The sequence below is a fragment of the Leopardus geoffroyi genome, chromosome C3, assembly GCF_018350155.1.
Source record: "Leopardus geoffroyi isolate Oge1 chromosome C3, O.geoffroyi_Oge1_pat1.0, whole genome shotgun sequence".
In the NCBI taxonomy this organism is placed as follows: Eukaryota; Metazoa; Chordata; class Mammalia; order Carnivora; family Felidae; genus Leopardus; species Leopardus geoffroyi.
The window spans coordinates 73924086-73950493 of record NC_059338.1 but is presented as its reverse complement, the minus strand read 5'-3'; the positions used below and the strand labels follow the sequence as shown (position 1 = coordinate 73950493).

Genomic DNA, 26408 nt, shown 5'->3' with positions numbered 1-26408 from the left:
GGGTGTCATGGGAGAAAGTAAGTTCTCTAGCACAAAGAGGCTGAAGAAAAATCGGTACTTGGGGGAAGGCTGAGTGACAGGTGGATTCGATGGCAGAGCGACCAGGCCGTTTGGAAAAGACCAAAGGAATGTAGCTGGAGTCAAGAAGGCTCCACTAAGGCAGTGGGGTGTGAGCGACCATGGAAGAACACGCTGGCCTGAGAGACGCCGGGGAGGGAGCATCTATAGGACTTGCTGGCTGACGGGTTCTGGCAGCGACCGGACCATCACGTGCGAGGCCAGGGTATCAAACTTCAAAGACTCCGAACATAAGGAAACACGAGAAGACCTCCATCGACGTAGAAGGGGCAGGAGGCACCTAGGGCAAGTTATGGTGCCAGGAGAGTCCCATCTGGTGAAAAGTGCAAGGAGGAGGAGGGTGGGGGAGATCGGATCTCATCAACAGGAGATCGACAGACAGTCCCAGGGGAAGTCTTCATCACCATGCTGAGAATTTAAGCCAGATGCTGGAACTTTAGAGGACAGTAAACAAACCTAATGGAAAGGGCTTGTTAAAGAAATTCAAAAACCATCTCTGGAGCAAAGGTAAAACGTGTACCAACAGCCACACGAGATGCAGAAGTGATCACATTAAGCAGCAGTCATGAAGCCTGTCATTATGACCAATGCCAAAATTACGTGGCCTAGAAAATTCTTAGTGTCACCGGGGCCTAACAAGGTATCACTGGTTCTCAGAAGACACAAAGATTATCAAAAATGTGATAACTCGATAACCAGAAGTTATCAAAGGAAGTCGTTTGTATCACACAAAACACGAAGTCGTCCTGAAGACTACAGTGTGTGTTCATTTGTTTAGCCCTGCAAGAAAAGGAACTCCCAACGTCACTAAAAGCATCTAGAATAAGAGTGTTATGTAAATCTCATTAATACGGATTCTTGTTTAAGTGCTGTGATCCAGAGGCAATCATAAGATTAAGAACTTAAATTCCAAGATTGCCACTTCGTGGCTGTTTGGAAATGAGACTTTAAGCCATGAACGTACTACATGACCCATCTTAAAAATCCAAGAGGATACACAAAGAGATGGACAGAATATGGAGGCAGAGAAGGAGTCCGCCCAGGAGCCCTGACGGATTCTGACGAGGGCCATGCCAACGGGCAGCTCTAGAAGGTCCTCATCAGAATGTGACCCTGCCGCCGTTCCCCTTACATTCTGCTCCTCGGGCCAACCCTCGAGGCCAGTCTTAGGACTTTGCCTCGCCCTCTCCACACTAATCCCCATCACAAAGTAGCACTGCTGGGACTAGGAGAAGCCCCTGAAATCAGGCCCCTTTTTCCATGCTCCCTACTTCCTATCCCCCTCATCTTCCTCACCTTTTCAGTACACAGACTTCACGTCTGGTGTCAGATTTATTCCTCAGTGTTTCATGGGTTTTGACACTGAGAAGGCTGTGTGATGAAAAATGCAACTCCTCCAGGGTACTGTGTAGGCACTTCCAGCACGACAACCTGCTCGCACCCAGTGTGGACACTCAGACAAGGACCTGAGTTTAGGATTCCAAGCCCCAAGTTCCCGCCTGGCTTTCCCTCCAGGCACCTTTGAAAATCACCAGTTAGAGTTGAGCCCCTGAAAAGTCAGTGACCTCCCTCCCAACCACCTTGTAAGTAACAGGTGCTCATGCCCCACTATTTCCTGCTCTCTGGTGACCTGGGACAGAGGCCTGCCCTTCCACTGGCTCGGAGAATCCCCAACTGGACCGCAATTAATCCCAACCCATGGAAATGCCCACGCTGGGATCAGGCAGGTTTCTGGGCCTCCTAGATGGGGGGCGGGGGGGGGGGGGGCTAAAATAAAGCATTTTAATACCTGAATTTCATTTTAATTGTATGCTTCTGCTCAGACTTTATAATCTTTATCAAAACACCTCCCCAGGAATCCAGGTACTACAGATCAGTGACCGGGGTCCCTCAGACCAGGCTACTTAGAGCTCATCACGTGCTAATCTAGGACATACTTGAGGAAGGTCACAACTGTTGTTAGGGACACACACAGTCAGTCCCAGGGACTGTAAAAGAAAAAAACAGGGGGACAGGGAGAGGGAGAGGGAGAGGGAGAGGGAGAGGGAGAGGGAGAGGGAGAGGGAGAGGGAGAGGGAGAAATTCAACATTCCATACCTTCAGACAGCAGTCCTCAAAGCACGGTGCCCAAAGCAGCAGCACCACCTGTGACCTCGTGCAGAAGGCACACTCCCAGCCCCGCTCCCAGAACTACCGAACTGCAAACTCTGCAGCTGGGGGACAGCACTGGTTTGAACCAGCCCCTGCAGGATTTAGACACATGCTCATGTTTACAAACCGATGCAACATATGATCAATAGCAAAAAGAAATGAGGGAACACAGAAACTTTAGAAGCCTTTTCGTTTCCTTTGTTCTTTCAGTCAACATTTACTGACAGCCTATCATGTGTTGGGCCCCGTACCAGGTGCTGAGGATGCCGAGATTAAGAAGGGATCATCCTTGGCTTTGACTAACAATGGGGGGGGGGGACGGCTTATAATAAACACTTTGGCAGTTGTGGTTGATATTCCAAATAACATCCTGACTTCAGCACAACCGACCGCCACCGGCACGGCACGCACTATTTGGATCTCACTGACAGACGTCCACGGCATCTCTGCAGAAAGGCCTCCGCTGACAGTTCTACCCAAACCGGCAAGCGAGCCTCATCCCAGCTCACCCTTTACTTTTCTGGACAGCACTTTTCACAACCTGACACGTCTGTTTACGGCTTGTCCCTTCCACCAGAAGGCGGGCTCTGGGACTCCAGCTCGCGTGCACGGACACACGCCCTCCGCCACTCGGAGCCGGGCATGCTGCGGCTGTCCTACCAAAAGGGTGGACGAAAGGTCACGGGGCTCAGGCGAACACGACCACGGCAGGCCCAAGTCCACAGGTGTTACACAGAGCCTCGAGGGGCATCCTTCCGACCTCTCCTGGACGTGGCTTCAGAATTCCACATGCAGCAGACTCTCACATTTCTTCCTGCTGAAGTTCTTATTAAGTTTTAGAAGTGTTGAGCAGATTAAAGGATTCCTTGAAGCTTTTATGCTTAACTTTGTAGAAAGAAACGCCATCTCTCTGACTATTACTGGGACAGATTACGAATAATTTGGAAGTGAATTGGATTGGCCATTTTGTAAGCTTTTCTTATCTGGCAGGGCTAATAGCAGACACTTTACTCCTTACAACAGCCCAGGAGGAAGTCTTATTAACCGCATTTTACAGATTGAAACGCAGGGTCAGATAGGCAGAAAGCTTATACTCACTGCGCTATGAATATGGCTTCAATCAATAGAGAATGTTTTGTGCCCCATAATCAGTTCAGACTTAGAAATTATAGAGAGGCAGCACAGTATCGTAGAAATAGCACAAGCTTTAGATTCAGGCATATGCGGCTTTGAATTTTAACTTCTCCTGTGGAACCGCTTGCCCTTGGGCACGTTGCTTAATCTTCCCCAACTGTTGGGTGATTTCCACTGCACTCTGTGAAGGTAGGAGCCTGAGAGAACTACTCTGTACATGCTGCTTCAAGTGCTCAATCTCCCAGGCGGCACATGCCAAGACACTCCAGCCAGCACGACCAATGCCATCCTTGAGCAAGTTGAGGACCGTGAACCAATGGCCTAACATACTTTCTCCTCCCAGATAAAGGGAACCTTAATTCTGCCGCCTCTAGGCCCCAAAAGGCTCATGGAGCCTTCTTCTATCTGGAACACTGCTTTAGAAAGCACGTTCTCTACATAACATAGCCAATGTATTCAAGTTAAAAAAAAAAAAAAAAAAAAAAGACTAAGTTTCTTAAGCAGATCATTCCAATCTGTCCATTTATAAACACAATTACTCAAATGTAAGAGCACATGAGAACTTTATGAACATCCCACAGCCCTTTATACCATTTACAGTTCTTTATTATAAAAGCTAAAAGATTCCAGAACACTTAATATGTGATGTAAGCTATCATCTGAATGTGCTGGGATTCGAACTGATTGAGAAGAAATTAACTTCACAGTCCTGCTTTGCCACACCGAGGACCGTCTCTTCAGAGAAAACAGAATTCCCGTGGACAGGCAATGTTCAACCTAGTACTCTGGACTACCTGGATGAAGAGAAGTTTGCTGAAGCCCGAGCACTGGGCCACGTGGCAGGGACCACCCCGCGGCCATGAGGATCTTAGTTCGAGGAATTCGGAGACATCAGCACAGAACGACTATAGAGGTGGGAGCAGGCAACAGGTGGGAACGGGGAGGGGGAATGCCCAGCTCTGCCTGTGTGCAGGCTGACCAGACAGGCAACGGAAGAGCACAGCCCTCAGCCAGGATGGGGAAAATGCCCAGGACGCAAGGCACGTGGACAGCCAGCGCCGGCGATGAACAGTGTGAGCTGAGCCCGGCCAAGCGCGTGGCCGCCCTTCGGGGAACGCGTGGCCAGCGTTCACCTGTAAGCACCGTGGGAGGTGGAGGCATGCGGTGGGTGCACTTAGCAGGCTGAGGAAGTTCCCTTCTATTTCTAGCTCGCCGACAGTTTTGTCAGAAACGGGTATTGTACCTCGTCAGATGTTTCTTCTCTATTAAGACGTTTTTATAGTTTCCCTTTTTTGGTTTGCTAAAATGAAGAATTACATTTGTTGGCTTTCACGTTACGCAGACAAACGCTACCCAGCAGGTGTCAGGGACGATGTCTGCGGCCGTGTCCAGGAGTCTTTGTTGCCGTTTTCGTCAACTTTGTCTGCTTCTGTCACCAACGTCATGCTGACCTCACAGAACGGGTCAGGATTATCCCCACCTTCAAGGCCCTGGAGAGAAGAGTTGATGTACGACTCTGATTAATCCTCCCTTCGTGTTTGAGGAGGTGCAGGAGTGAAGCCACCTGGGCCTGGATTTGTTCTATGGCCAAGGTTTTAACAAAAAATTCTACCTCCTTAGCGAACTCAGATACTCCCAACAGCCCGGTCTGTACGCTCTGGTGTTTTGTGTCTTTCAAGGCATCTGTCCAGTCCATCTCGCTTTTCAGACTCGGGGGCACAGAGTTGCTCAGAACACCCGCCTCCCTTCCCTATGTAGAGTCTGTAGGAGGCCACGTCTTCTGCTCCGGGTGCATTCAGTCGTGCCTTCCTCTCCCGTCAAGCTGGCTGCAGATTGGTAAATTGCATTTTTCTCCAAGAATAGGCTTTTGGTCTCCTCATCTAGATTAGGGTTTTCATTCCCGTTTTGTGTTCTGATCTTCATTTCCTTGTCTGCACTACGTTTACTTTGCATTTCTCCTACTTTCTTCAAGCTGAAGCTGGGGTCTGACTTGAGGCCCTCCTCCTCCTACACGGGCCTCCGGTGTGACACGTCCCAGAAGCACCGTTCTGGCTCACTCATGGCCAAATCCTGCTATTTTGATTTTTTAACTCTTCTCCAGCCCATGGGTTAATCAGGAGTATGTCGTTTCGTCTCCAAATGTTTGAAAAATACTCAAAGACTTAGTTATCAGATTCTAATTTCATTACTGTCAGAGTATACTTTGCAAAATGAGAATCCTTTTAAATTGATTGAGATTTGTTTTGTGGTCTTTATCAGTCCCAGCTCCCTGGAGAAACAAAACCGCAGAGCCAAGAGACAAAAAAAAAAAAAAAAACAAAACCCTCAGAGAGGGGAGCAGCAGCGGATGACCACCGACCACATGCAGCCAGGACATCGAGGCCCCGGCCCTGGGGGCTCGGGGTCCAGACGCGTGCAGCGATACTGCCTAAGCTCCGGGAGGACGGCCTCCCAGCTCCCCGTGCTCACTTACACTACGAGGGCGGCCTCCCGTGGAAGTCAGGGGAACAGAGTTCATCTGGCCTCCTCCAAACAAACACTCCTCCTGTCCGGCGAGTAACTTGCCCAAAATTGGCAAAACACGTGCTCGACCACTACTTCTCCAACACTTGCCGTGCGTCCCACCCTCTTGGAGGCCTGGACACAGGAGAACAGGAGGAGGAACCCTCTGCTCTGGCACCGTTTACGTCGTGGTGAAACAGTGAACACATTCAACAGAGAAATGCTGGGATCGCACAGAGCACGGAGGCGGCAGGAGAGCGAGGACTCTGTGGGCCCAGCCGGGCTCGTCCACACGACAGAACACGGGCCCGTGTCGGAGAGGCGGGAAGGTTCCAGCGGGGGGGGGGGGGGGGGGGGGGGGGGGGGGGCGGGCTCCCAACCAGGAAGCCCCTGGTCCTCCCTTCAGCACCCCCTCCCGCTCCCCACTCAGGCGCCCCCGGTGTGGTTCCTCCTCCACATGCTGCCCAACTAGTCCTTCAATGGCTCTGCGCCGACAGCCGTGCAGGAGAACAGACTCTTCTCCCCAACTGGTAGGTCAGGAAACCAAGGCTCGAGAGTCTTGAGTGTGTGGCTGGGACACCGGCCCAAAGGTGGACAAAGGTGCCACCATTACGGCTGTGGCCAACACTCCTATTCTGATTTTTTTTAAGTATTTACTTATTTTGAGAGGAGAGCGAGAGCGAGCAAGAGCACGCACACACACCTGAGCAGGGGAGGGGTAGAGAGAGGAGGAGAAGGAATCCTAAGCAAGGTCCACACTCAGCATGGAGCCCAACAAAGGGCTCAATCTCACAACCACAAGATCATGACCTGGCCAGAAATCAAGAATCGAGTGCTTAACTGACTGAGCCACCCAGGTGACCCCCACTCCGACATTTTTAAAGACAAGATGTTGTTGACATGGTGGGCATGTACCATCAAGCCCCCAGCAGCCAGATGTGCACATGTGGGCCAGAAGCAGGCCCGCTCACCCACCTCCTGGAGAACCTTGGTTGTGGTAGGACTTCCGGATTGCTTTCGGCAGGCGTGAGGCGTTCACAGAGCAAGGCTGTAGATGGAGGCGTGGGCCTTCATTCGGCAGCTCTGGCACAGACCGCGAGCGACGGCTGCAGCGTCCGCGTGGATGTGGCCGACCGGCTCCCGGATTTTGTGTGTCATCCAGCCCCAGAGGCTGAAGGTGGAGGTTTCCAACAGGCAGGGCCACGGGGACCCCCGAGTGACACACGCCACACAGGCCACCTCAGGTGAGAAACCTCCCCGCAGCCCAGGCCAGGGCGCCCCAGGCTTTGGTTCCTCCTGGGAGGGCTTCAGGGAAGTCCTGGCCACCTCACTGTGCACACAGGGTCAGACTCGGAGGCACGTACTGGCCTTGCCAACCCTGGGGAAGCCAGGCCTGAGCAGGAGCAACAGCCAACGACTTAAGCCAGGTCAGTGACCCCATAACCCGGCCCCACCCAGGGCTGCTCGCTGTTAACCAGGACTCACTTACCCAATCTTACTTTTCTCTTAATATACAAGAATCAGGTCTCAGTTTGGTATTTCTTGATTTGCTCCAGCTTTTCTCCCCCTACCAAGCTCTTCTATTAGTGAAGCCTCCCAAAAACCCTACAAAGCAAGATTATTCCATTTCACAGATGGGGAAATTGAGGGTCAAGAGAGGCCGTACTGCAGAGCATGGCTTCCAGGAATATTATTTCTAAAATGCAGCCACTTCACACACCTCTTTTTTCAATCAAAAGAATGAATCAAAGAAGATTCTTCACAAAGTATGCAGAAAACCAGTCCCCAACATGGACAGACACAATCAGTGCTGGCAGAGAAGGGGACACAACCTTTCTGGGGGATCTCTTGAAGCACATGCTAGCTTTCCCCACTTGCACAGGGCCGGGGGGGGGGGGTCCCTAGAAGCTGCTTTCACCGGGTTACTGGTTTCCATGACTACACCATTCCTCGGTGGTAATTTTACAGCTTTAGCACATTTCCAATTAGGTCACATTATTTGTGCTTCAGGGAGGACTGGGGAGCATGCTGAGCAGAGCCAGGAAGCCCCGTGACAGGGCCCCCCCAAGCACAGCTCCCACACGGCTCCCTAGGAAAGCAGCCGGACCACAGAAGGCTTACTTGCACAACCTCACAGGTTTGCAGTTAGTTACCAGCACGACCGGGTCTCCTATGTGCCCGTGAATGCTCACGCACACCCCTTCTTGCCTGCCTGTCACCAGAGTGCCCTCCTTGGACTGCACACACAGGAGCCTGTCCTACTCAGGGTCCAACCCCAGGGTAAGAAGAAGTAACGTGGATTCAGCCCTTAATCCACCACCCGCACGCCTGAGCCAGCCACTCCCTAAAGCTCCGTGTCCTTCCTTATCTAGTAGGCAGTTTGCCCAAATGGTGCACGTGTCTGAGCAAACATGGCACCTGGCACGGTTCCTGGCCTGCAGGGCATACTTCACAAAGGTTAGTTCCTTTCCTTCTAGTTTTCTTGCTAAGAAACTGGTTGAGGAGGGTCCCCAGGCTGTCTGAAGTTTCAGTGTGGGTGGTGGGTACACAGGAAATGCTGAACGCCCATGCCCAGCAGGGGCAGACCCTAAGGGTCTGGACGCAGGATGGAGGGGAATAGGGTATCCAAGATCTACCAAGAGCTTGTACAAGTCAACACCCCAGAACCCAATAATCCAATGAAAAATGGGCAGCAGATGTGAACATTTCTCCCAGGACGACATCCAGAGGGCCAGATACGTGAAAAGATGCTCTTTCATATTTTAACATAACTTACATCTTTTTATTTTGTGTATCCCTTAACTGCTTATTGAAGTTCTGGTCGATTTTACTATTTTCTCTTTCAATTTTCAAGCTACTTCTCAAGCGGCTGATCCACAGTCTGTACCATTTGCCTTTACCAGTGAGATGGTTTCTTTCCTGAATTTTTTTTTTTTTTTTTTGCTTCTATTTATGGCATTTTGTTTTCTGAAGACCCTTGGATTCCTTGTGAGGCTGGGTTGGTGGTGCCGAGCTCCCTTAGACTTTGCTTGTGTTGGACACTCCTTGATCTCCTTCAATTACCAACAATAACCTTGCTGAGTGGACTACTCTCGGCTGTATGTTTTCCCCACTAGCACCCTTAACACACCCTACCAATGCTGTGGCCGGCCAAGCTTCGGCTCAACAGCCAGCTGAGAGGTCTATGGGATTTCCCTTGTAGCGAAGCATTTTTTCTCCTGCTTCCTTTAAGAGTCTCTCTACAACTTTTGGTAGGTTGATTAGATGGTGATAGATCTTCATGTGGATCTCTCTGGGTTCTTATCTGGGTCTCTCTGTGCTTACTGGACCTTGAGGTCTGTTTCCTTCAGGTTAGGGAACTTTTCAGCCATTATTTCTTCACATACGTGTTCTTGTGCGCAGGCTCTCTCCCTCCCTCCCTCCCCTCCTTCTAGGAATCATACAGTGGCAATGTTAGCACGTTTGGCATCATTCCAGAGATCCCTTCAACTACCCTCATTTTTTTTTAATTGTTTTCTTTTGGCAGTTCAGCCTGCTTGCTTTCCCATCCTGTCTTCCAGATCGCAGATCATATGGCCCCTCTCATCTACAGTGAATCCCTCCATGGGTCTTTCATTTGAGTTACTTATTCAAGCTTTGACTGGTTGTCGTTTCTATTCTCTCTTTGTTCAAGCTCTTACTGAGTTCATTGACTTGTCTCAATTCAGGGAGGGTCTTAAACAATACTTTGAACTCTTCAGGAGGCATGTTGCTTATAACTGTTTTGTTTAGTTATTTGAGATTTTGTCTTGTTCTTTCATCTGGAACATATTCCCATCTCCTCATTTTGTCTGTGCTTGTTTCTATGTATTAGGTCAATCAGTTGCATCGTCTCCCAGTCTTCAAAGTAGAGGCCTTGTGGAGAAGTCATCCCCAGGGTCCCACAAGTGCGCTCCGGCCCGGTCACCAGACCCGAGTTCCGCAGGCGTGTCCCTTGTGTTGACTGCATGCATCATCCTGCTATGGCTGGGCTGTGACTGCTGCAAGCACACCTGTGGGCAGGGCTGGCTAGAGGCCTAGCCGTAGCTGCTGGGAGTATGCTGGTGGGTGCAGCTGGCTCCCCTCCTCCCGGGGGCAGGACCTCTCTGGAAGGAGTTGGTCCTGCCTCAGGCTGCCTGCCAGGTACAGCAGGATGGGAGCCACCTGGAAGGGGCCTCTACAGGGGTAGGTGGGTAGGGGGGAGGGAGTCCACAGGGAACACCAGGAAGCAGCAAGCGTTGCCAGCAAGGTAGATAGAGGGTGTGCGAGTCTGCATCTGCCCATGTCGGGCCAACTAGGCTGGAAGGCTACACATGTTCAGCACCTCCTTTCCTAGAGAAACTTCCTACAGACCCCAGTCCCTCTAGCACATACCCTACAAGTAGTGAACACCCTCCTTCATCTATGGCACATGTGTTTCTGAAAAATGCAGCTCCGGAGCTGTCCCTGTGACCCAGTGATATAGCCCACAAGCCCTTTCAGAGCGAAGACTGAATTTTCTATAGCCCTCTGGTTTTGCTGGAGTGATGTCCCATTGATTTTCAAAGCCATAGGTTACGGGGGCTTGTCATCCCCAGGAGAGAGTACCGAATGTGGGGCTTGATCCCTCGGTCCCTGGGGAGGACATCCACACCTAGGATAGCCCTCCCAATCGTGGGTACCCCTGTAGGAGTTTGATTCCCCATCACATTCCAAAGTGGGGGCTTCTTTACGTTTAAGCTGCAGAGAATCCGTTGTACCTGTCTTGAGGTCATTCTCAGACAGAGCTGCTCCATTGTAGTTGTAGACTTGGTATGTCTGTCAGAGAAGGGGAGCTCAGGATCCGGCTACTCAGTCATCTTTAAAACTTACATTGTAGGAGCACCTGGGTGGCTCAGTCAGTTAAGTGTCTGACTTCGGCTCAGGTCATGATCTCACAGTTCATGAGTTCAAGCCCCACGCCGGGCTCTGTGCTGACAGCTCCGAGCCCGGAGCCTGCATTGGATTCTGTGTCTCCCTCTCTCTCTGCTCCTCCCCCGCTCACACTCTATCTCTCTCTCTCTCAAAAGTAAATTAAAAAAAAAAAAAAAAATTAAAAATAAATAAATAAAACTTACATTGTAAAGAGGAATTTAGGATAGGCATTTTAGCAATCACTATTGTGCCTTATATTCAATTCTTCCTGTACTCCAAAGCTCAAGGTCTTATTTCAATCTGATTTTCTCCACTCACTTAGAAACTTCATGTTTTCATATTAGTCCTCTAATTGATCAACTGTAATCTCCACCCATATAAATTCCTGGTGAAATCTCTGTAGCACCAAAAGCAAAGGTATATAGTTGATTCAAGTCCCTCTGTTTCTGGTTCCTATAGAAAACATTACTTTATGGTCATAGATGTCATTAAAATGTCATAGGCATCTCAACAAAAAAAGATGCTCATTATCACAGAAATACAAATCAAAATTGCCATAAGGTATCATCACACACCGATCAGAATGGCTAAAATCAACAACACAAGAAACAATAGGTGTTGGTGAGGATGTGGAGAAAGGCGAACTCTCACGCATTATTGGTGGGAATGCAAACTGGTGCAGCCACTCTGGAAAACCATATGGAGGGTCCTCAGAAAGTTAAAAATACAACTACCCTATAATCCAGGAATCACACTACCGGGTATTTAACCAAAAAATACAAAAACACAAAATCAAAACGATACATGTGCCCCAATGTTTATAGCAGCATTATCAACAGTAGCCAAATTATGGAAGCAGCCCAAGTGTCCCCTGACTGATGAATGGATAAAGATGCATAAATATACAATGGAATATTAGCCGTACAAAAGAATGACATCTTGCCATTTGCAACAACATGCACAGGACTACAGAGTATAATGCTAAGCGAAATAAGTCAGAGAAAGACAAACACAAAATGAGCAAAGGAAAAAAGAGAAGCAAACCAAGAAACAGACTCTTAGAACAAACTGATGGTCGCCAGAGGGGATGGGGAAATAGGTGATGGGGATTAAGGAGGCACCTGTCAACACCAGGTGTTGTTTGGAATTGTCGAATCACTATATTAAACACCTGAAACTACTATTACATTGTATGTTAACTACACCAGAATTAGATTTCTTAATTTTTTAAAATTTTTTCTAATGTCTGTTTTTTGAGAGACAGAGACAGAGCATGAGTGGGGGAGAGGCAGAAAGAGAGGGAGACACAGAATCTGAAGGAGGCTCCAGGCTCCGAGCTGTCAGCACAGGGCCCAACGCGGGGCTCGAACTCACGGACTGCGAGATCATGACCTGAGCCTAAGTCGGATGCTCAACTGACTGAGCCACCCAGGTGCCCCTGGAATTAAAATTTTTAAGAGGAGGCATTGGGACTCTGTTTCTCAGTAATTTGGGGAAAAGGCACAGAGAAAGAAGGTGTCACAGTGCAACCGACAGGGATTGGAGGGGGGACTGATGGTGTCATCACCTCAGAGCCACGGTTCTCTCTTTGGAGGAGACGACCTACTCAGAAAGTTGTGTAGAACCTGTCCATTTGCATTCTCGTGACACGGGCCTGACACACAGGCCGCACCCAGCAAACGGAAACTCCAGTTGGGCACTTCCATTTAAGCACATTTACACTCATCTTACATCTATACACACTTATCGCCCAAGAACTACAGCACACCCAGCCTTGCAACACTCAATTCAAGAAAACGCAATTGATGGCACAGCCACCATGACCCAACCGACTCTGAACGAGGACCTCCGGGATCCTGAGGTTCTTCCCTCAATTCCAAGAGTCTGTCCCGTGGGGAAGGCCACACGACAGTGGAGCGGAACGGCAGAGGAAAGTGCCCGTCCTCGGGGGGGCCTGGGCAGGGAGGAGAACCAACGACGGGACAGGGCTGGCTGTCAGGAGGCCTCAGGGGACGTCACACCCAAGGACCCACGAGGACATCACTGCTGCAGCTTCCCCATCCCTCCGTGCCCCGAACTCCCCCGACAGCATCCCGTGCCCTGCGGTTCCACCACACCTCCCTGCCTTCCTTCCCGCGCCGGGAAGCATCTTCCCACATCCAGTGCCCCGGCTCCCAGAGGAGCCCAAACCCGCAGTCGGGCTAGTGTGCGGGAGCCAGATGCTGGACAGCTCCCAGCTACACCAGCACCTCTCTCTACTGCGGTGCCCTCAGTGGCGAGGAGGACTCCCTGAAACCCGACTCCCTGTGACTTCCATCCACGGACAGGACCGCCGTCGACCAAAAGCAGCTGGCGTCCCTCTTGCCCTGACCTCTCCTCAGAGAGCATCCGTGCTCAACATTCTCCATGCCACAACCAGCTTGGTCAAGCTCGGTGGGTGGATCCCCTCAATCAACACCCCCCAAATGCTGGCTGTTAAGACTGTACACAGCACCCACAGGGCTGGGCCTCAACACATGCTCATTCGACAAGCCATTCTGGTTACCCTGCTGCCCGCACCCCCGCCGTAGCTGTGAAGGCCTTCGGTGCTCTGAAGGCCTTCGGTGCTCTCGCTACACCCCGTCCCTGGACAGGCGCAGACCGACAGAGCTTTCCCAAATGCTGTGGACGCCAAACTCCAAGCTCGGGCTCAGGCCCCTCCCAGGGCTCCTGGCAAACAGCGTCCTCTGCTCTGCCAGAAGTCCCTGGCACCTTTACACTAGCAGTGTGTATTCATTTTTACTTCCTCACCACTCAGAAACCAATTCATGGTTGGTGGCCAAAAGATTAAGTTTCAGGATGAATACAGAGAATGGTCATTCAATAAATACAGTTTTCAAACAAACAGGTAAAAGGTAGGAAACATTCCACTTTCATCACTGCACTCCTTGACTCAACCCCCAAATTCCCAGTATTTCATGGAAATGAGACTTAACCACACAATCATACAAGCTTCGTTGCAACGGCTTTCCAAAACATGCCACAGGGAGAAATACTGAGGAACCAGCTTTCCACCAACACGATTCTCTTTCTTTCTTTTCTGAAGAGCACTCAACACTCTGCCTCCAAAAAGGCAGAGTGGCTGAAACCGAGAACACCAAGCCACCGAGCAGACCGTACCTGTGCAGGGTGGACTCACCTTCATGTGGCTCGGGTCTCCTGGTTTGCCGCCTTCAGGGGCGTTCACAGGCTTGCTCTCCACTCGAGGCCGAACGACCTGTCGAAAGGGACTGCACAGCGGAAAGCCACTCACGCTGATTCCATCTAAAAGTAAAATTTTAAGATGCTTTAGCACTTATAGAATATGGAGTATTTTAAAACCGGTTGGTTTCCCTGAACTTGAATTCAGGTATCAGTTTCGAACAAAAAGAAGGTAGACAATTTTACATGCATATCTGTAATCAGCTCTGTCCCCAGTAAAGACCTAGAAACGATCACCAACACAGTACAGTAAGCATCCCTGATGTCCAGACCATGGTCTCGAGTTCTCACTTGTTCACTTTTAGGGAAAAGCAACCAGGGCAGGCTTCTCAAAGAAACGGATGACGCCAAGTCAGTGGCAGGAAACGTATGGGTGAGCTTGGACACCTCGTTCTACGCCAGAGCAAGGAAACCAACCAAGACAAGGGCTGGGTCAAAGGCCTCTGCACCCAACTGCAGAAGCTCCCACTGGCCAAGAGGAGACAATGCAAACTCAAAGTGATAGTAAATCCAACTGATGGATGCTCTTCAGGTAGGTGTAAATCTGTATCTAATGGATATAATTTAAATCCACATCTAGGGGCACCTGGGTGGCTCATTCAGTTGAACATCCGACTTGAGCTCAGGTCATGATCTCGCGGTTCGTGAGTTCAAGCTCCACATCGAGCTTGCCACTGTCAGCACGGATTCCACTTTGGATCTTCCGTCCACCCCCCTCTCTCTCTTCCTCTCTCTGCCCCGCCCATGCTCATGCTCGCTCACTCCCAAAAATAAATAAAACGTGAAAAAAAAATTAAATCCACATTTAATCCATGTGTTCATTGTAATTTCCTTTTAAAGTCAATGGCCATCTGTGGAGGATAAGAATCTTGATTTTCCTGAAAATTGGTAAATTAAAAAAATCAAGCATTTATGAACTGTACAACTTGATAATCTCATGATGAGCAGGATGTATCTTTATAAAAGCATTCTAGCAAAATGATAAAGAAGGGATAAAATCGGAATACTATTTTACAACCCCTAGTCCAGGATTTTTCAACCTCAACACTGAGACATGGGGCTGGACAATTCTCCCTGTTGGGGACTGTGCTGTGCAAGCAGGATGTATAGCAGCATCTCGGACCTCTACGCACAAGATGCCAGGAGCAACCTCCCCCCAAGTTGTAACAACCAACAATTGCCACACGTCCCCTGGAAAGGGGAGCGGGAGCAAAACCATCCCTGGTTGAGAAGCACTGATCTGGACAAAGCATGGGCAATTAGTAACATCACAACGAGAGAAACAAGTGGGCATTCCCTGCCTCCTGACCTAAGAACACAAGACCATGCTGGACTTGCCAAAGGGATCAGAGGTGAACCTGATCAAGCTTCTGGATCCAGCTTTGCCCATTTTCAGGAAATGCAGGGGACAGAAGAACACCACAAGTGTTCAGAAGGACACCACAAGTGCTCAATCAACAAGCCCACGCTGTGGAAGTCTCCTTGGGCTGGATGTCCCAGCTTCCTCAACAGATAAATTATCAGGAAAAGGAAAGAGCAGGGGTACCTGCCCATTAAGAGAAACTTAAACAATCAACTCGTCTATGTAGGGACATACTCATATGCTAAGACTGTAAGTAAGTAAAGCTAAGTACGGACTAGAAATCAGGACGGTGCTCCCTTTGGGGGTAAAGATGGGGCACGTGAGAGGCTATCCAGCTGGCAAAGCTCTAGATTTTGATCCAGGTCCTAGTTAGAAGAGTGTTACCTTCTAACAACTCATCAAACTATTTATTTGTTTTGTATCATTTTCATCATTTTTTTTTAATTCCCATATAATCAACACAGCGTTAGGAGTTCCAGGTGAACAATATATTGATCCAACAATTCCATACACTACTCAGGGCTCAAGATACCCTAAGCCCTTCACCTATGTCACCGTCCCCCACTCACCTCCAGAATCTGTTGCTAACGTCACCCTAAAAAGCTTTAAAAACACAGTTCTGTCTTTATTTTCAAAAAATTTTTAACTGACTTTTCAAGTGAGTGTTAGGATTCACATGTATGTGTGCCAGACCCTCTACTTTCTGGGACACTGTTCCATTTGCAAACAAGTCTATTTATATGGACAGGTCTGAAGTGACAGATACCTAAGTATCTGTTGCTGGAAACAAGTTCCCAACGAGCTAAGAAGACTCCAGCTGAGTCAGTGAGTTTATTGAACAATAGTTTTATTATTCAAGAACATAAAGAGATGCCGTCCTGTTAAGTAAAGCTCATGTAGTTGGAGCTGTGTAACAAACCAGCTGGCATGCACAAGTGTACCCCTAGTGTGTCAAGTACGAGAGACCTCTAGCATAGACCAGGCTAGTGGAACAAGTTGCCAGAGGCCACGTGTGGGAGAACTGAAAACTACTAATTTTGGCTTAAGATACATGGGAACAGACACAAGAGAAAAACAAACAGCAAAAACTGAGATTGGTAAGATACCAACTCCTTTCTGTAAGGTATTTTGTGGCTTGTAAACTTGCCCCCATCTTACAGAAGAGCCATGAATAACCTCCCCGAGGTCAGAGTGGCAGTAACTGATCCTGGGACATGCTACCCCACACCAAGGGACTATCCATCTAGTAACTTGGATGGCTGGGTCCCCCAAGTAGGTCAAACTGCACAGGGACAAAGTGAGTATCGGGGCATTACTTCTGCAGACAGCAGGCTAGACAATTCAGACCAACTCAGCCACAGAGAACAATACAGAACACAAAATAGCCTTCAAATCTCTTCAAGGTGCTGGAGAAGCAGCAAGGCAGTGAGTAACCACAGGGCCATGATCTGGCAGAAGAAGAAATACTTAGACGGGAGGTGGCATTAAATTTCCTTAGACACCTCAGGGTGCCTGCAGATACCAGAAGAGTTGACCGAGAAGCTGAGAATCGGGGCAGAGCCTCTGACAAACTCTCAGCACAAAGTAGGAAGTGTCCCCCAGGCAGAGCAGAAGGAAGTCCCAGAAGCTTTTAGGGGAGGCACCAAAAGATGACCCCATAAGTGAAGGGTAGACTGGAAATAAAGCAGGCTCACAGGGGCCACAGCCCAGCTTTGAATTGGGTTGGTCCTTCTAACCAGATTCTGTCAATTCTGCCAGAATCCATTCCTTGTCACCTCTATTCTACCCCGTGTCTTCTCATCTTTGTGCTTTTCCAATTCTCTTCCCTCTGACAACCATCTATGTGTTTCCTCGTGTCCCACTGTTAGTTAACATGCTGCCTGTTCCATCACGTGTCCCCTCGTCACTGTGGCAGAAAGCAAGGACTCTTCCTCGGAGTCCAACCACCTGTCTACCCCGAGGCCCGTGCCTACTGCATGCAGAACGTGTCCAGGAAGACAGTAAGGCATACAGGCCAGGAGCTGCTGGCTGAGGTATCTTTGCCAAGTTACTTAAACTCTGAGCTTTCAATTCCTCATCCTCAAAATGGGACCAACCAGAACCTGTCAACTGCATGCTTCTCTGCAATAACGAGTTACTACATACCAAATATTTGTCACAATGCTGGGTACCTGGCAAGCATTCAACAAAAACAGGTATTATTATTAGAGCAACTTACACACATTAGAGATTTCTTAGCGGACTATAGACTCCTTGAAGACACAATTCTTGCTTCATTATTCTATCCCTTACAGTAGCTCACACAGGCTCTAGCAAATCAAACTCTCAGTAAATATTAAAGCAATGACTAACCTATAGGGTCAGATAGGATACTCCGTTTGCACACCACGTTCACCAAAAGTCCCATCACCCCAAAGTCACAGTCAACCATCAACTGCGGGTTAGGCAAAATTCCATCATGCAAAGTCCCAGCCCACAGCTGTTACAGTTGAAGGAGCTTTCCCTCCCCATTCTCCCAGGACCATGGGCACCATCTAGAAAAACTCTCCACCACACCATGGGGCCTGTGAGGGGGCTAGCACTATGAACACAGACACTGCAAAACATAAACCCCACACTTCTCAGCACCGTGCCCTAGACACGAGGTCAAATGGAGCCTGTGAACCAGCACAGCGCTCAGGACGACCAACAGTCACTCAGCCCCTAGGTCACCCTCTGCTGAGTTAAAGTCAGGTGCCCAAAATATTTTAAATGTGAGCACTGTCACTCTGACTCCCGCACTCACACACAGCCTGGGACACAGCGTCTTCTGCTCTCCCCCAGGCGAAGCTCCCATCATCAGCAAATTACACAAACTCCACCAGCCCCCAAAGGACACAGATTCTTTTTCACCATGGAAATACGAGTCCTTTCTCACACTAACACACTGCTAAGGTCTCCTTTCCTGCAAGTGGTCCAGAGCCCTGGATGGCAAGGGGAGGGTGCCGTAAAGCCAGCCTCCCCTCTGTTCCTTGTGCCTTCTCCAGCAGCTGGTTTTGGTGGGACTAGGGGTAGCCCAAATCCAGCCGTGGCCAGAAACGGAAGTGTCGTGTCAACAGCGGCTGATCCAGACAGGAGGCACCAGAAGGGCCACACGTGGACTTTGTAGATTTCATGTACAATTCTAAAGGGCAGAAGTTGGGGACGGAGGCATCTTCCTTTGAATCGAATGCTATGAAGACATAGGCATTCTTCCCAACACATCGAGAGAATCTGAGCAAGTCACAAAACCCTATGAACCTCCGTTTTCTTAGCTTGAAAATGGCAACCAACTCAAGGTGATCTATGAAAATATAAATCTGCAATGTCTCTGAGCTAGAAGGATCTAGGCTATGCACTTAGCAAAAAAAAAAAAAAAAAAAAAAAAAAAAAAAAAAAAAGGCTGAAAATTAGATCTGAAATTTGCCTCCTTTTTGGACAGAGACCTCAAAACTTCAAAGAAACCTCAAAAACCTATCATCTTGAAGCGCAGAAAAATACAACCAAAGCCCCTCCACAGCTTCTTCACAGACTATTCTGCCCTCTGATCCAACCGCGGGTGAAGAAGGAATGCGTAAGTAGGAGCGGAGGCAGAAGGGAGCTATCTGAAGGTTGGAAGATGAGCCCTCGGCCCACAAAAGGATGGGGCTGGAGAGAAGAGGCGGCTGCAGAGGGGGGGAGGGGAGAGACGGAGCAAACCACCCGCTGCGCCCGTGGAGGGGCAGCTCGCCAGCTGGGCCGGGCCGCAGGGGAGAAAATTCTGCTCACTCACTCGGGCAACTCTTCTGCCAGCACGGGCCATCACAAATAGAACAGAGAACAGATTGCAGTGGCAATTACTGGGAAGACAAGACCAAAAAAGTGACAAACAGGAAGGCAGCCTAGTGGGAAGACCAGAGAGGAGTGGATTCTCGGGGTATTTAAGAATGGATGAAACCGCGAGATCACCATGAATCAAATGGAGCTTGACAGAACTTCATAGTTACTGTTTACAGCGCTCAACTTTTCCATTAAGAGCGTTTCTGTGGGCAATTCAGAGGTACAATTCTGTATGCGAAAAGAGCCCGCTCCCAAATTCAGCTCCAGCACAACCACGGTGACCACTCGGGAGGAGGGCAGCTCAAAGTGGGACCCGCGTGGCAGAGACCAATGGCAGTCACAAACAACAGCTGCAGTGACGAGGGGTGGTGACGGCGTCTCCACGTGCCAGGCCCTGGCAGGGGCCATCGAAGGTCCCTCACTCCCCGCGGGGCAGCGCTGTCTTCTCGGCTCCACGGAGGAGGAGGCTGAAGAGTCTGAGAACATCGGTAACACCGCACAGTTCGTCAGACGCGGAGCCAGAACTCGGGACTGTCGGATTTGTGACCACCCGGAAAAACCGCGACAACACACGTCAGTGCCCCCATGAGCTTCCAGGACAGCTCGCCAGCCAGAGGGTGGTGCAGTATGCCACGCAGCCCTCAACCTGCCTTAAGGAGCCTCACAACGGCTTAGCGTCCACCTCCACTGGTGGGTCTCCTCAAGCAATGGGTCCATTTTTGCACCTTCCAAAGAAAGTAAGGCTTAAGGCAGAGTATCAATTTCTCTTGCAACAAGTTACAGGCACTGGAATAAAACAAAACTAGGACAAAATACATTTACAAAGGCAAAAGGAGACAACAATCTCCCAGGGGGAGTTGGTCAGAATACGCAGTTCCAGGTAGGATATATTTTGAAGATGCATTTTCATTTATTCTTAAAAAATCAATGGGTGCCGGGGGGGGGGAGCCCATCTGGTTATCATAAAATACAAGAAAACCGAAGGAATACAAGCATTTGACTCAGAAATTAACCAAAACGCATCCTCAACTTGCATCGAGAAAGCGGGGAGTTCATTCATTCAGAAACTTTAGGACAGGCTTAGGAGAGAAAGTTCATGTAGAAACAGCAACCTTCATAAACCATTCACACAAAACCGTCCTCACACCCACGGCAGGCCAGCTTTGACACTGGCCTCCCTCTGTTGGATGCTCAGTCTTGATCCTGTGAGGACTCCCCACTCCAGGCCCTGTGCCCTCACCGACCTTTGGAACCTTCATGTACGTGATGCTTAATAACTACCCGCTGAGCCCATGAAGGGTTCCCAACTAGCTACCCTAGGCCCACACACATGAGCTGAGCCCATGAAGGGTTCTGGATGGTTCCCAACTAGCTACCCTAGGCCCACACACATGAGCTCCTTGGGATTTCACTTATTGGTAGAACTCTCATTTATTCCCATACTCCCACCCCCAAACCTGCTCTGACCTCTGAACACTCCCATGTACCCCCTGCACTTCCTCATTATCCATAAGCCCCCTTACGTCCCTGTCTGCCCTCTCCAGCCTCCGCTTCCACAGTCGAATCACAGGTCACAAAGCATCGTCAGTAAAGGATCTGACAGTAAACACTTGAGGCTTTGTGGGCCGCAGGTCTCTGCCACAGCTACTCAGCTGAGCTGCTGTTGGGCACAAGCAGCCACCAACATCCAGAAACGCATAGAGGTGGCTGCGTTCCAGTAACACCAAGACAGGTAGCAGGCCCAGGGCTGGCGGCTGGGCCACAGTCGGAGACACTCACCTGCACTTACAACACCCCATCCCCCAGGAAAGCACCCATCACTCCCCTGCCTGCTCCTCCCTCGACCCACCTGACAAGGCCCCACTCCAGGCTAAACCCCAGTCTACCTTCTCTGTAGGGGCACCTGAAGCCCAAGGTCAATGGGGAAAACCATGCACTGGGCCCAGCAGGCTGCCTTCAGACCCACCACCACACACCTGGGGCCCATTGTCACCATGTGCATAAGGTGGCCCCCAGATGAGTCTTCCCTCTCCTCACATGTCACTACCACCCACTCCCCTGCCTCCTCCCCACTGAGCAGCCAAACCCAAGGGGAGCAGAGAGACAACCAGAGGAGAGGGGAGGACCACCCATCTTCCATCACTGGGCCTAGGACTGCACTTGGGGTCCTGTTAAGGGACAGCCTGGCTCGTTTCCGGGTGCTCCCTGTGAACACCCTCCCTGTGCAGTCAGCAGCTCTGCCCCCTCCCCTACCACAGCTCTTTCTTTTAACACCCCTACTGAGATGTAACCAGCACAGAGTAACCACCGAAGTTTAAAGCATCCAACCGGAGGCGCTGACATTCGTAACACCATCAGCGCAATGGAGATCGTGAATATATCCATCAACTAAGCTTGCCTGTGTGTCCACGCATCCACCCCCCAAGTGCCGTCCTCCCCAAGCCCAAGCCTCCTCCCAGCCCCATGTAAGCACTGCCGTCACCGTAAAGGAGTTCACATTTTCCAGAAGTTAACCCAGATGGCATCATACACATTAGATACTGTTTTCTGTCAGGCTTCTGTCACACGGCATCCTCCTCTTAGACTAATTCCAACACACTGCATGCATCCAGGCTGGACTCCTTTTAATTGCTGAACAGGATTCCAATGAACGCCTGTAACAATCTGCGTACCCATTCACCTAATTTATGAGCCCGCAGGCTGCTTTGAGTTTTCATTACGAATATAGCCGCTCTGAACACGTGTGTCCTAGTCACTGTAGGGACACATGCTTTCACTGCTCTTGATTAAATTTCTAGGAGTAAAATGGCTGGGTCACATGGTAAGTATAGGTTTGATTTTCCCAGACCGTTATTGATGAGCTACTAACGTTTGCAAATAAGTCAAAAGGACTCCAAAGAACAAGGAAGAAGAGACCATCACAAATGAGCAGGCGACCTGAGAAAGAACGCAGCATGACCTCTAAAAAGGAGAAACAGGGCAACGCAAACGCTCATCGAAGAGCGCACCCGAAAATCGGCCATCCCCGACGGAAGACCCCAGGCGCGGCTCTACCCAACCGCACACGACACACACGTCCGCGCAGGAGAGCGCCCATGGGTCCCCTCCAGGGGCACATGTGGAAGTCCGGGCCACAGCAAGGCCTCCTCCCAGCGCCCAAGGTGTACGGCTGCAAGAGCCAAGTTCCAGGAAGCTCCTACCTTGCAGCCTACTGGTAGCGGTCCCCTTTGTGGGGAAGGAATGCCATCTGAGTCCCCGGCTGCACAGGAGCCCAGCCACAGCAGACGTTAAGACCATTTCCTACTTCTGTTGACAGGACAGTGTTCAATCTTCTCCTCCCAAGACGCTCAAGGGGACACAACTGAAGCGGGGGACACTGAACCCCAGATAAGGACATTTGTGGCCACTAGAGACAGGGCCTAGAAACGCATGACCAAGAACGCAGACTTCTCTTCTCACAACATCTTCAAGAGAAGCCAACACTTCCCAGCCGCTGGCCACCCTGGCGCTCCACTGACCGAGACAGACCGCGCCACCAGAGTCGGGACAAGGACCCTGGCATGGACCACAGAGCCCTGCGCTAACCTGACTCTGGCCGGAAGCCCCTCAGGGCAGGAACAGTGACCTTCCACCTGTACTTGAGCCATCTGTCACGGCACATAGCACATGGGGGAACTATCTGCTGGGTTAACAAACGCATCTACATCCTTCCGTCAATTACTAAGCGACGGGAAACACCTCTCACCGTCAGGCCGCTGCACAGCACACAGGTGGCACAGGGCAGACCTCCAGGGCCATCACTCAGACGGGCGGGGACACGCAGCCCCCTGAAGCTGCCTGATGGGACGGCCCGAGCTGCGAGCCTGCATCTGGAAGCTCCTAATCAAAAGGAGGGAACCAATGATTTTGTGAATGAGTGACTTCATGGAGGAATAATCATCCAAGGACTATATTCCAAAACACCAATAAGTCACTTCTCTGTAGAATAAGAAGGCCAGAATGGGTTGCTTTGAAAAGAGGTGCGTTCCTCATCACCATGCTGGGCCAAGCTGGAAATAGCAAACTTCTTAGCCAAGACCTTGGGGACATCTGGCACGAAGACAAAGTGTGGTGACCTGGCCCTTGTCTCTCCTTCTTGAAGCAGCTGTCGGGTCATCCAGGGCCCCCGTGTCCCACCAGCCCAGGCCTTCTCCCTGTGCACATAGAGGAGGGGAGTCCCATGGGACCAGGAGACAGGAGGCCCTGGGTTCCAACCGCAGGGTATCCCCATGTCTGGCCACAAGTGGACGGCTGACCAGAGTCTGGACATGGAACCAGAGCTCTGCCAACCTGCCCCCCACCTTGGGGAGGACATCCCGGCTCCCTGTTCGACAGCACGAGTGAGGAAGAGCTCCTCGCAGGTTCCCGCTCTGGGTCTTACAGCTTTTACATCTTGTTTACATGCATTACTCCATTTCTACTTCAAGAAACACAAATAAATGAACATCATTTCTCCAAAGAAAGCTGCAGAAAAAGCTCAATTAGCATATGTTATTTTGGGATAAAAATCAGGCAAACAAAACCAGAGTACTGCCAGTTTGAAATTGGAAGTAAACGCCTTTTCACAAGATAATCAAGGGAGAGTGGTGGTGTCCCAAGGCAAATAATGACATGTGCCTGTTCTCCTCTTAGAAACAAGAGATGCAAAGTACAGTCCGAATGTTTTGTGTACCCTTCACAGCACTCCGTGAGCACGGAGCACCCCCCAAAACACAGGGAACGTCATTACTTCGGTAGTCACCCAGCCAAGCCACAGTTTCCTATTGGAACACCAATTTAAAAAGCTATCAAAAGTACACCCCAGTCTCCCACAAAACCCTTCTTCCCCAACAAATCAATGTTCATACCTACCGGCACATGCTCGTAAGGACTAACATGCACACCGTTCCAAAAACTTGCTTTCCTCTTTCTGCCACGAGGTTTTGTGTTTTTTTTTTTTTAAGTTTATTTATTTTGAGAGAAAACACATGCACATGAGTGGGGGAGGAGCAGAGAGACAGGAGGAGACAGAATCCCCAGCAGGCTCCACACTCAGCATGGAGTCCAGTGCAAGGCTTGATCGCACAAACCATAAGATTGTGACCTGAGCAGAAATCAAGAGTCAGACACTTAACCAACTGAGCCAACCAGGCGTCCCTGCCACAGGGTTTTCAGCCACGCATAAAGAACATTTTCCCCAGCTCACCCATTACCTGGACACCAAAGCCAGACAGAAACACTACAGAAAACTACAGACCAATATGCCTGCTGCAACCAGATGCAAAATTCCTTGATATAACATTAGCAGGGGCTCTTGGGTGGCTCAGTTCGCTAAGCATCCAACTTTGGGCCATGGTCTCACAGTCATGAGTTCAATCCCTGCATCAGTCTCCATGCTGGCAGTGCAGAGCCTGCTTAGGATTCTCTCCCCGCACCCCCCCCCCAACTCTCTCTCTCTCTGCCCCTCTCCCCTGCTCATGCTTTCTCTCTCAAAATAAATAAACTTAAAAAAAAAAAAAAAACAGTAGCAAACAAATTCAACGGCACATTTAAAGGAGTATATACCATGATCAAGTAGGATTTATCCCTGGGATGCAAAGACAGCTTAACATACATAAGTCTATAAATGTGATACACCATGCTAACAGAAGGAAAGAGAACAATCCTATCATCTCAGTCGATACAGGAAAAGCATTTGCCCACTTCAAAATCTTTTCATGATAAAAGCCCTCAGAACTGGGTGTTGAAGGACATACCTCAACATAATGAAGGGCATATAGGACAAGCCCAGTTACCCAATGGCAACAGCTTGCAGCTTTTCCTGAGATCAGGCACAAGACAAGGTGGCCCACGCTCACACGTGTTCAACTTAGTGTCCAAAGTCCTCGCCAGAGCCATCAGGCAAGATTAACAAAAGGCATCCGAATCAGAAAGGAACAAGAAAAAATGGCTCTACTTGCAAATGCTCTGATCTTAAATATAGGAAATCCTTAAAACTCAACCAAAGGGGGAAAAGAAACACATTAGGTCTAATCAAATTTAGTCAACTTGCGAGATAATAACATTAGTACACCAAAGTCAGTCGCTTTTCTATGTGCTAACAAAGAAATGCCTGAAAAATAAAGACAACAATCTCATTCACAATAGCATCAAAATCAAGAAAACACCTATGAATAAATTTACCTAAGAAAGTGAAAGATCTGAACGCTGAAAACTGTACAACTTCAATGAAAGAAACTGACACAAATAAATGGAGATATCCCCTGTTTATGGACAGGAAAAATATTGTTTAAAATGTCCCTACTACCCTAAGCCATCTATAGATTCAATACAATCCCTATCAAAACTCCAATGCATTTTTCACAGAAAAAGAACAAGCAATCCTAAAATCTGCACATAGCCACAAAAGACCCCGAGGAGCCAAAGCAGTCCTGAGGAAAAAAGACAAAATCGGAGGGATCACACTCCCTGATTTCAAACTCTACTAGGTAGCTGTAGTAATCAAAACAGCATGGCACGGGCATAAAAACAGACACGCATACTACGGAGACAGAACAAGAGCCCAGAAATAAACTCTCACAGAGACTGTCAACTAATATTTCACAGAAGAGCCAATAATACTCAGCAGGGAAAGGATAGTTTCTGAGATAAGTGCCGTTGGGGGAAGCGGATAACCACACGCAGAAAAAGGACACCGGAGCCTTATCTCACACGAGGCACAAAAGTTAACTCAAAAGAGATTAAGACTTCAACAGATGGACTCCAGCAAAGAAGCTCCTGGAAGGAAACAGGAGAAAACCGCCATAGCATTGGTCTTGGTAGCCGTGTCTTCATGGGACACCAAGGAGCAAGGAACCAAAGCAAAGTCAACACGTGAGACTACCAAGTAAGCACAGCCAGAGAAACTATCGACACAATGAAAAGGCAGCCTACAGAATGGGAGAAAATCTCTACCAATCATGTATTTGGCAAGGGGTTAACATCAAAATATATGAAGACCTCACACAGCTCAGGAACAAATCAGCAATCTGATTAAAAAAGGAGAAGAACCGGACTGCCTGGGCGGCTCAGCCTGTTGAACATCTAACTCTTGATTTCGGCTCAGGTCACGATCTCACAGTGTTTGGTTTTGAGTCCCATGTCGGTTCGGTGCTGGCTGTGCTGAACCTGCTTG

General features: G+C 49.5%; 1 protein-coding gene across 6 annotated transcripts in view; it reads right to left on the bottom strand.

The window, feature by feature from the left end:
* The window catches only part of TRAPPC9 (trafficking protein particle complex subunit 9), a 573855-nt gene that overhangs the window by 368651 nt on the left and 178796 nt on the right, over positions 1-26408 (bottom strand). For all 6 annotated transcript variants that reach the window (XM_045453562.1, XM_045453564.1, XM_045453567.1 and 3 more), the window contains one exon: positions 13955-14079. In XM_045453562.1, coding sequence (XP_045309518.1) covers positions 13955-14079 — 125 coding nt within the window. The remainder of the gene's footprint in view (positions 1-13954; positions 14080-26408) is intronic.